The sequence below is a fragment of the Tachysurus fulvidraco genome, chromosome 13 (genome assembly GCF_022655615.1).
Source record: "Tachysurus fulvidraco isolate hzauxx_2018 chromosome 13, HZAU_PFXX_2.0, whole genome shotgun sequence".
NCBI lineage: Eukaryota > Metazoa > Chordata > Actinopteri > Siluriformes > Bagridae > Tachysurus > Tachysurus fulvidraco.
This window is the reverse complement of record NC_062530.1, coordinates 12045036-12056605: the sequence shown is the minus strand read 5'-3', so window position 1 is coordinate 12056605 and position 11570 is coordinate 12045036. Positions and strand designations below refer to the sequence as shown.

At 37.3% G+C, this 11570-nt stretch overlaps 1 protein-coding gene across 3 annotated transcripts in view; it reads left to right on the top strand.

The window, feature by feature from the left end:
- The first annotated feature begins 1537 nt into the window (after window positions 1-1537).
- The window catches only part of idh2 (isocitrate dehydrogenase (NADP(+)) 2), a 46292-nt gene continuing 36259 nt past the window's right edge, over window positions 1538-11570 (top strand). For 2 of the 3 annotated variants that reach the window (XM_027174806.2, XM_027174802.2), the window contains exon 1: window positions 1538-1702. In XM_027174806.2, coding sequence (XP_027030607.1) covers window positions 1594-1702 — 109 coding nt within the window. In that variant the 5' untranslated portion in view covers window positions 1538-1593. Of the gene's footprint in view, window positions 1703-6814; window positions 6956-11570 lie in introns of all 3 variants that reach the window. The other variant, XM_027174803.2, reaches the window with a different exon arrangement.

Genomic DNA, 11570 nt, shown 5'->3' with positions numbered 1-11570 from the left:
CACAATCTTTCTGTCCACTCGCCTCCAAAGGCACCGGCTTTTGAGAATACTTGCACTGTCAAAGCCAACATCAAAGTTTGTCACGACAAACTTTACCAATCTAGTTTTTAGCTTATTATTTGTATAACTGCACGTTTCCTTCTTTTTCTTTGTGAAGCTCTTTGAGATCTACGTTTAAAGGTGCTATAGAAAATAAAGTTATTATTATTATTATTTTGTTTGGATGGCTTTATTTGTGTATAGTAACAATACTGATGTATTGTAAATACTGTATTCACCAGTAGGGGTGCATTTTTGTTGGGGTTGGGTTTTGTCTTTTTTTTTTTTTTCAAGTCAAGTTAAGCCAAGCAGCTTTTATTGTCATTTGAACCATATATAGCTATGGCAGTACACAGTCAAATGAGACAACGTTTCTCCAGGACCATGGTGCTACATAAAACAAAGACAGAGCTAAGGACTTAGTAAGTAGTCCTAGCCACATAAAGTGCAACAAGACAAACAAGACAGACAAGACAGTGCAGGACAAAAGACAGTACAAACAAAAAATTACAAGACAATACACAAAAGACAATACACAATAGACAATAAAAGAGAAACAGTGCCGGTAGGTGTAAATACTAAATTTTCAAAAACATTGCATGTGCAGAAATACTGGAATGAACACAGTATTATAGCAGCAGTTACCTAAGATATTGTAAAGGGTTGTGCAAAACAGCAAACGACTGAAATGTGAGACAGCATGTGCAAAGAGCAAAAAACTGAGTTTTTTGAGCTTTAGGAAAGAGAATTGTATTTTGTTCATTTTATTTATTTGTTTGTAGGAAAGTTAGTCCATAAAAGCAGTGATTTTCTATTTGTTACTTTGACCTCGTCCCCCCCTGAAGCTTTCCCCGGTTACATATTTAAACTCAATATTTTAAGGAAAAATCCATAAATCCATGAAGGCAGAATAATTTTGATGGAGGTTCTTTTGATATGTATATCTTCTTTTGATATATATATATATATATATATATATATATATATATATATATATATATATATATATATATATATATATATATATACTCTGCACTAAACAAGGCTGACTGTAGTTCTACTGTCACATGACTGCACCCATCCCATTCCTTCTCCCAGCTCCCAGTATGGTAACTCGGCCACAGCTAAATATAGCATTGCAGCACAAGGAAGGAATGTGGGTTTATTCCTGTCCATTGTACGTTATAAGCTTTGCCACACTGCATATTCTAATGTGGATTATCAAGTAATTATCAAGAATGTGCAGTATATATATATATATATATATATATATATATATATATATATATATATATATATATATATATATTTACGTACATCTTTTAGAAAATTTAAGATCTTATAGGAAACTGCCTCAGAAAACCCCCATAAAGGCTGAAAAACTGCTTAGCTGCATGTTCGTTGACGTTGAAACAGAGGGCGCTAGATCGTGGCCCCTCCTCTTCCCGTTAGTCTGACGCAGGGGGCGCACACGGGCATATCGTCGTGCATGGTAATTCATTCTACTCTTCACTTGATTCGGAGTGGACGACTAAAGTAGTTTTTCAGTTAAAGATGGCAGGTTATCTTAAGGTCCTCGGTTTTCTCACCAGGTCTGCTACTTTATCCAAAAGGCACGCGGTCATTGCTGCTCAAGGCTGCCAGGCTTTACAGCAGAGGAACTGTGAGTTTTAAAGCAATTGTCTTTAGACTTGACACATATATTCAGTAACAGATGGTTTCCTTTTGACGTGGCAAATTAATTTGGACTTCTTGTACTGTATCACTTCAAGCCTCGGTTAATGCGGCCCGTTTTCTGTTGTTTGAAGCGGTCGCATAATGTTTTTTTTCCGGTTCCGTATTTTCATGAACATTTAAAATAGTTCCTCACCCTTGTGCTTCATATAAATGACCTTATGGTTTCCTTTCTGAGTTCTGGTGGTTTCACACCCACAAATACTTCTACTGCGCTGGCTGAGACCGCTCGACCTTAATATCTTGAAAAACCGGCAACCGATGGAAGTCGGCTAACTTGCTAGCGTGTCTTTGTGTGCTTCAAACGTGTCGAATCGTGTTTTCGTCGACTCTAACGAAATATACCATACTCTGTTGTATGCCTCGAAGAGATGTTTATTTAAGCATTAAATATTTCAAAACCTCGCGCGAGTCTTTTTTTCTTTTCTTTTCATTGTCCGAATTTGGGCAGATGGGTTGTATGGCTTGAACTGACCACAGCTGCTAGCTAATCGCTAGAGTTGTGCCCAAAATTCGATCATGCATAACAGTTTTATATTTATTTTGAATCTAGTGTTTTGTAAGAACGAGTAAAAAAAGGAAGATTAACGTTCGTTATTGTACGTTATTGCAATAACCCATTGTCAAGGTCAGTCCGTGGAGATGAGCGGGTGGTTTTTGGCCTCATGGCACCGGTAAAAGGCACTGTTTTTTTTTTTTTTTTTTTCTTAATATAAATCTACCCACATTTTAGCTCGTATAGGTGATTTAGGTTTGCCTTATTGCTTGTTTTATTGCATTTCTGTTGGGTGTTTTATGGGAAGTTGAATTGTTATTTTGTTCAACGTTGTGCTAAAACATTGAGTCTAAGGCTGCGTTTAATAATTTAAGTGATTGTGCAGTTGTTGGAAATAAGTTGGTGTAAACCTTTTGTCCTATAGCTGTATGGCTTTTGAGCTGTTGTATGGCTAGGGCACATGAAGGGCAGGTATAATACAATTAGGCAGGCGTGCAGAGCGGTCTGGTTGACTGTGTTGGGAAATCTGTTAACTTACAATTTAAAAACGACCCAATTTATATGATGGGCTATCTCCTGATAGGTGGTTACAAAATTATTAGTAAGAACTGGCTGAGACCTCACTGGCTTGACCCAACTACCTTAAAACAGGCAGTTTGTTGAGGCAGACTATCTTACATAATGCAAATGGAGTCTATGGATTGAAGTGAATAGAGCTGCTAGTTAGTCAGCTGTGAGTTCTACACACAAACTGCTAATGGTAAGAAATATCATAATTTTGACTGTTCTGTTTTCAAAATAAGTGAATTAGCTATTTTTCAGTTCTACACTGTAAGTACTCCTTTGTCAAGGTGAACCTGTTGACATTAATGTGTGGTAAGTTTTTGAGCACTTTTAGGAAGTGTAGTTGTGAGAACCTCCCCACAGCCATCTTTGACATTGGAACTGTATGGCTGACTAGGGCACATGAAGGGCAGTTAAAACACACTAGGCAGTGAGAATAGGGCAGTACCACTGCGATAGGTTGACATTTAATGTCCTATGTTGGGAAATTTGTTAGATTGGAGGGAATTAGCATAGCATTTTAATCAGGTTTGTGAAGAATCATGGTTATTTTTAACAACCTCTCACTTACCAAGGTAAATTTTTTCCAACATGTGTGTTATGGTGCTGTGGTCAAGTATATATAAATGAATTATAACTACATGTTGTATAACAAACCAGATTTTTATTACTTTTTTTTTTTTCTTTTTTTTTTTTTGGAGAAATAAATGAGTTGCATTAAGGGGGAGTATGAGCATTCATCTATTCATGTTTCATTAAAATAGCTCAATTTTAACCCTGTCAAGGGCCTGATGAAATCTTATTGTCGTTTTCACATAAAAAGGGCAAAAGATAATCACAGACATACCCAATACCAGAATTATCAGACTTATTAGTGTTGCAAAATTTATCTATGAATTATGCACATTAGCAAGTTTTCACCACCCTCTGTAGTGCTTTTTGGTCCATGATTGAGCAATTCCCGTACCAGACTGTGATACAGCTAGTTAGGATGCTCTCAACTTCATGGGGTAGATGTTCTTCAATACTTACAGGAGGAAGAGATGCTGGAGAGCCTTCTTGATCAAACTGGAAGTATTACTGAACCAAAACAAGTCCTAAGAGATATGGATCCCCAGGAACTTGAAGCTGGTAACACATCAACCATCCTCCCATTGATGTGAATAGGGGTGTGCATGCTACCTCTTTTCTTCAAAAAATGCACAATAAGCTGCTTGGCCTTGCTGGTATTAAAGAGCAGGTTATTGTCAGCGAGCCACTGGTAAATACTGAACTGAAATCAACGAACAGCATTCTTGTCCAAGTGTTCTTTTTATCCAGGTGAAGGCAGAAGTCTGGCTTTGAGATGTGCTAGAACTAACCGTTCTTTAATTTAAATTTTTTAAAAAAAAAATTAAAACACTTCATGATTATGGGTGCTACAGGGCAGTAGTCATTCACACTGGCTTAGAGTGCTTAGGCACCGGCAGGATTGAGGTGTTTTTGAAGCAAGTTGGCACAATTGCTTGGGAAAGAGACAGATGGAAAATGTCTGTTAAAGGGTCAGACAGCTATCTATCACAGATCCTAAGTTCATGTCCGAGAATGCCTTTGGGTCCAGCAGCTTTACATATGTCAGTCAGGCTCAGAGCAGCACAGACATCTGTGGTAGAGAATGTGGGGGTTGGTGGTTCTCTTGGGGTTTGTGTTATTGGATATCTCCTGGTTGTCTTGTTCTAAGCTAGCATAAATTTCATTTAGCTCATTTAGGGAAGAGTTTGTGTGAGGGGGCAGAGTAGGCAGGCTTGTAATTACTGATGGTTTGGATGCCCTGACAAATATGCTTGGGGTCGTAGTGGTAGAAATGATCTTTTGATCCTTAGCTTGTAGTGTTGTGTATAGCACTCTTGATTGCCCTTCTCAGGTCAGCCCTGGATCTGCTTTAGACATGTACTTCTGATTTAAAAAAGGCATCTTTCCAGGCCTTGATTAGGAGACGGAACTCCCTGTTCATTTATGGCTTCTGCTTAGGGTACATGGTGATCTGTTTCTGGGTGGTAACATTGTTGAAGTGAACCTTTGTAGATAAAAAGGCCTACACTTGATCATAAGGAATTCCAGGTTTGCAGAGCAGTGCCTCTCAATGATATCAGAGCTCATGCACCAAGCATTGTTCACACAAATGCATAAACATTCAGCTTTAGTCTTACTGGAGCCTTCTGCTGTTCTGTCTGCCTTGATATCAGTATCATGAACACCACTGTTTAGCCATGTCTCTGTAAAGATTAAGATATTGCAGTCCATTAATCTTTTGTTGAACTTCATCCATATTCGTTTGCCAAATATTGAGTATGGAGTGCTGGAGTGGTGTTTCCCTTAGCTCTCAGCCCATTGTGCTTCTTTATGAACAGACCGACTATGACCAGGTAAATAACTGCTAATTCACGAATTTTGGGTAGACTCCAAGTAGTAATGGGCGATATAAACGATATACGATATAAACGATACAACATTGGCCTACGATAGAGATTTTAATTCTATTGCACTATCGCGATAATGCATGTTGATGACGCAATCTACCCGCGAAATTTAGAGCCACGAGCTGCAGCCGGCTGCAACGAATCATCATATTCGTCATCTTGAATAAACATGGCTGAAAGCGTCAGCGAAACAGAGGAGCTCGTTAAAAAGACCGGTGCAACATCTATTATTGGTTTGGATTTAAGCCGTCCGACGAGCAGCAGAAAAATATACTCTGTAGAGTGTGTGGGGCAAAAGTTCCAGCTAAGAGCGGTAACACGACTAATCTGTTCTACCACCTCAAAACTAAACATGTCGTTGAATACCAACGGCAATGCAGCCAACCGCAAGATCCAGTACGAAGAACGCATGACAGAAAATACAGGAACTGATCCAAACCTCAATCTAACAGTCATTTTCAAAAGGTACTCCTTATATTTGGAAGAGCTAACAGGCTAACGCTAGCGCTAACATGCTAACACCAGACAGTTTTTCCTGTGCTTTGCATATTTTGTGTCCTTTAAGAAAATAACTACATTTGCACTTTTTACTGTATATATGGCATAACACTACTGTAAAGAAACTTTTATACTTTAAAAATTCTCTTTTAGTTGACGTATATGTTCCTTATACTGAAAGTATTTTACTTATTTATTTTGTGCTTTCATTTAGCACTTGTTTTCATTTGAAGTATGTGCACTACACTTGGAAGAATTTTCTTTATTTAAAATAGCCATGCCTAATACTGGAAGTATATCCCTAATTCACAGTGTCCATTTTTTTATTAACAAGACACCAGTTTTAATTTCATTAGGAGAACAAAATGTTTAAAAGCAAATGTGTTACCTCGGCTGCAGGTTTGAAATATGCTTTTATTTAAAGTATCTGTGCATTTACACAGAATAATTTTCTTTGCCTAATTAATACTGGAAGTATTTTCAGTACAGTGTATGTTCCTTAACTAAAAAGACACAAGTTTTTATGTTCTCTGCAACTTGGGTGGCATTTAAGAACCAAGGACTTGAACTAAGTATAGTGCCTTTTAGAAGGAAAGACTTATTTATCTGCAACATTTTGTTGTACAATTACAGTTTTGCTTTTTCACAATAAATGTTCTCAAAACGACATGTTTCTTTATTTCTTAAAAAAAAAATACATTTAGCAGTTAGGCTTTCCTAAGGGTCTGTGTAACCTGTTCTGAAATAGTTCTATTATAATTTATATATCGCAATATATATCGTTATCGCAAGAGGCTGCAATGTATATCGCAATATGGATTTTAGGCCATATCGCCCATCCCTAACTCCAAGCCTCATGTTGTTCATGTGCTGACTATTTTGGTCAAAAAAATGACTACATACATGAAGAATAATTAAACATAAATATATTTTTTTCAGAATATAATTTTAGGAGTGTTAACGGTAGTTGGTTTAGTCTGAGATGAGAATGTGGTACATCACCTGTACCGTTTTTTTTTCTTAGAATGCCCTACACTGCTTCCGAATGGCTTAGCTTCATGGTTTATTTTTGTCCTTGTTCAACCAACTGCACTACTGATGCCTACCTTTAAGATACTTCAGCCTCCAGTCACTTCCAGAGTCTACACCACAGAACAGTTTAATGGTAAGCAAACACCTATTGGTTAGAATGGTGATGGATAGGTCAGCCTGTCAACTTTTTAGGTTAGGTCAGCCTGTCCAGTTTTTTTTTTTTTTTTTTTTTTTTTTTTTTTGTACCTAATTAAGTTTGCTGTAGAGCCAGAACCAACGTGTTTGTATCTGCTGTAAATTTTATTGTGATTGTTGGTGTGAGGCTTATGCATTAGTGGTGAAGTTGTTAATGGAATGGCTACATTAGGTGACTTTATGTAATTTATAGGATATTCTAATTTATGACCAATTGATTGTTGTTTTTCACCCATGACAAGTTTGCACCTCTCTTGTATGCTTTGGATTTGATGCAGTTTCTTGCTTTCCTCATATTGATTTTCTCCCATCACTCTAAGTTTAGTCTTTCTCGTCTGTCTATATGGTGATGTTCTGGAACTGTGCAGGCTTCTTTTTTGTGTGTTCACAAAAACACATAAGAGTGTAATAAAACAGGGTGTACAGTGAGTTTTTTTTTTTTTTTTTTAAATATTTGCACACTAAAAATCTGTTCTGCTCAGTTCAAATTTGTGAGATCATATTAAAAACCTCCTTTTGTCAAACTACCTGTATCATTCTCAGTAATGATCAAAACATGAAATATTTGCAAGGAGTGGTTGGACCAAAACTGGGGATATATTGAGTTAAATGCAAGATACCATGCAATACAGGTGTAATGCAATGCCATTATCTGCATATGCTTAAAGATCAATATATTTATCAATTTACACATGCCCACGTTCAATGGTGGCTGAGCTTTGTTGATTAAAATTACCTTTGACAAATGGCAGCCAAATATTCTGCTAGCTAGTTATGTGATAATACATCACAGATGTACAGTTACACTGTTGTTTACTTCAGAATGCGAATCTGGTTCAAACTTGCAGAATTATAATTGGAAAAATTCTAGGCTGTATTTGAAAGAGGGCCAAATAAGTAATTAAAAATATTTTTAAATTATATTTTTAATTTATAAAAATATTATAATTAAATAATATTTTTATAAATTAAAAATATAATTTAAAAATATTAAAAATAAGTATTTTGTGAAGTCATGAACGTCCTTTAAAATATTCACAAATAATCTTACTCCAAATGCAAAACAATAAAAATGCCATATACATCTTGTATGGGTGTCCACAAATGTGTGGCCTTGTTGTGTGGCATGTTGAGACTTGTTATGATTCATTCTAAAAGTTAATTACGGTGTACCAAATACACTGTCTTTTCAGTTTTTGGTAATTTTCACTACTATTATAGGAATTTTACAGGCTGTGCTTTTAACATATTTTGCAAATATAAAACTTGGTTCAAAAATGAGTTCTAGTAGTCTTTGAGATGCAAAAAATGTTATTGAAGTAGGGGATGCTTTCACCACAGAAGTTCATTTGCTCTTGTTCCTAATGTCTATGCTGAACAAATTCATTTATAAAAAGTTTTGACTTTTGAAATTAAACTTTGAAATTGATCTAAACAGGGTCCATCTAGTTTAAGCAGTCCATCTGCTGGTTACAGTGATGATTCAATATAAATACTAAATCTTTAACCACTCATTATTGACTATCTTTTAGAAAATATTTAACAGATTAAGGGACCATGCAAAGAACCAAGGCATAATAAAATGGGCCTTCAATTCTTGCAGGAGGAAGTACAAGATATGCAAAGGTATATGCGCCAATATACCACGCATATTACCGAGTTACAACTTACAGAGTTGTTCCCACAAAGTTTGAAAATACAATTTTCTATAATTTCCCTGTATGGTCTAAAATTATGATTAATCTTCACTCTGGGGCCTAAACCTGTTTCAGCATAATACCCCTGTGCTCAAACTGAGGTTCTTGGCATATGATTTGCCAATTTTATTGTGGAAAAATTTCAGTGGCCTCCACAGTTCTGAATTCAACCCCAGTGAACATCTTTGGTATGAATTGGAACACAGAATGTAGACATGTGGATGTGATGGTTTGTTGTCCGCATACTTTTGGCCATGTAGTTTAAGTAATATTTCTGCAAGATGAACAGAATGGTAGTTATTAAGACATTCGACAAAAATATGCTTACTCATCAAATTAACTCTATTGCCTCTTTTCCACCGAGGCAGTTTGAGTGGTGGTTCGGAGAAAGAACCTAATTTAGAACCAGTTCTTTCTTTTTTGACGGCCAAAGCACCGGCTCTGAACATTCAGAACATCATGAACATATAGTTCTTAAGTTGCACCAAAACGTTGCTGGTCTAGACTTAAGAACCGCCTGCTTCAGAGGCTGGGGGAGGGGCTACTGTTGCCGCATTTGTTAATGTACCTTAAGTATACTAATGTTTAATACACTTTTACTTTACAGCAATATGATCAATTATCAGAACACATGGTAGTAGGTAGCTACTTGCTAAGGCTACCGTTTTTTGTGTTAATGATAAAATAATGTTATGTACTTTCTCCATTACAATCTCCGTTTAAACAAATTACATGGAGCTGCACGTACACATTGGATTCGCCGCCACTGCATGCCAATGTAGGTTCACAAAGCTATGAGCAGTAAAAGTAAAGCAACATCCACCATTGCTGATTTTGTGTTTGTCGCTGCTGCGCTGACGTTGCTGGGAAACGTGATACGTATACAGTGACGTCAGACTCTGCTCTGTGATGGCTCTCTAGCCAATGGAAAGGCAAACCGGTTCTTAGAAGGTTTGCCAGTGGCAGGGTTTTTCCTGGGTCAAAATTGGTCTTCGGTAGTGGCGAGGGCTAGGCGATAAAACAATAACGATATGTATTGCGATAGACACGTGAACAATAGCGATAAAAAATGTGCTCGATATAATGTTCAATATTTTTTTATCCTTCGTCGGAAGAAAACAGAGGTTGCGAAGCAAGTTTGGTTACATTAACAAAGGCAATAACTCTCTGGTAACCTAGCAACGTAGGGAGTGACATGCTAACACCCAATCATGCAACAGTATCAAGTTTGGTTGCGCCATATTGTTGTCTCGTGCTTCAGTATCCAGCGACTGATAAGCAGAAAATGAGCGCCACAGCGAGCGAGGAAATTGTACCGCTTACTTTCATCCAATAATTAGGCAAAGTAGTGCTTAGGTGGCGGTTTTGGACACAGCGTAGTATACCATCTATCAAGCTGATGCCTCGCGTCTCTACTGCTAATGACTTTTTATGGCGGATGGCAAACCAACCTTTGGTGAATTCACCGCCACCAACTGGACTGGAGTTTGAAGCACTAGTAAGCAGATGACACCTCGCGTCTCAATCATCCTCATGTCTTTTTACCAATCAGCATTCAGAAGCAAGATAAGGCAATCACCTATTTTTTCTGGACATCGGCATTTCTGAGGTAAGTTAACTGTTTGTTTCTATTTAATGCTTTATAACTTGGGTACCAATTGCTAAAGTTTGGCAAATCAAGTGTAGACTGTTAGTAAGTCAAGTAAGTAATACATTTTTAACTAACGTTACCACATCGAACTTTTACCAATCTGTTATTAAGCTTGTTAAGTCAGGAATGGACAACAGCAACTGACAGGCAAGGCCCTTGTACAGAATTTATTTCTTTACGGTTACTTTTCTCAAATGAGTCCGGCTCTATTTTTGCTGCGCTGCTCACGCTCAATTAAAGTGACAGTGCATTGTTTATGGTTTAAATGCTAGTGGAATGACATGAAAAGTCGCATTTTACAATAAAATCATGAATGTGATGGCAAGTGTGTTTTAAACAGTCATGTCTTTGAGTAATTTAAAGAAGTCGATAAAATATTTAAAACACGCTGTTGCCAGAAGACTGTGCTATCATCTCTGCCCTGCACTAAATGAATCCTCATCTATCTTAATAACCTTAAGGGAAACAGATAAATCTAAAACTTATGCTTGTACTGTTGGAGGGGAACACGAATGCATCATGCTGTCAATCACTGAGTGAACCCCCTTTTTTAATCGTAAACTTCAGAGAAACAAATTTGAAAATGTGCCATGGGCTTTTTATGTCTATTGTGTATTGTGTAACTATGTCTATATCTGTCATTACATGGACCAGAACAGCACGAAAACAATGTGGATTAACAAACTGGCCCTTGTCACTGTCAAGTTGCCCATCCCTGCTTTAGGGTGCTTTCACACCTGCCTTGTTTAGTTCAGTTGAATCGTACCAGAGTTCGATTGCTCATTTGGTGCGGTTCGTTTGGGCAGGTGAGAATGCAGCAATCGAACTCTGGTGCGCACCAAAAGCGGACTAAACAAGCGTACCGAGACCTTCTTGAAGAAGTGGTCTCGGTACGCTTTCAAACGAACTACAAGCTATGTAGTAGATTACAACCACGAACATAATTGCAGTGCGCAGTCGTCTCTCTATGGTGTACTGTATGCTGTATTTTCCTGTATTTTGTTTACTTACGGAGTTTCGTTGAAATTTCCCGCACGTTTATTCTGACCAATCGAGAAGCAGTTTAGGAAATACACTCAAAGACATTTGGCCAATGAGTGATGTGGATGTTATCACATGACTGCATTTTGGTTCATTTCAGCTGGTGCGGAAAAGAACGATCAGTGTGGTGTGGAACCAAAACTGCTAAAAAGCTACAATGTATA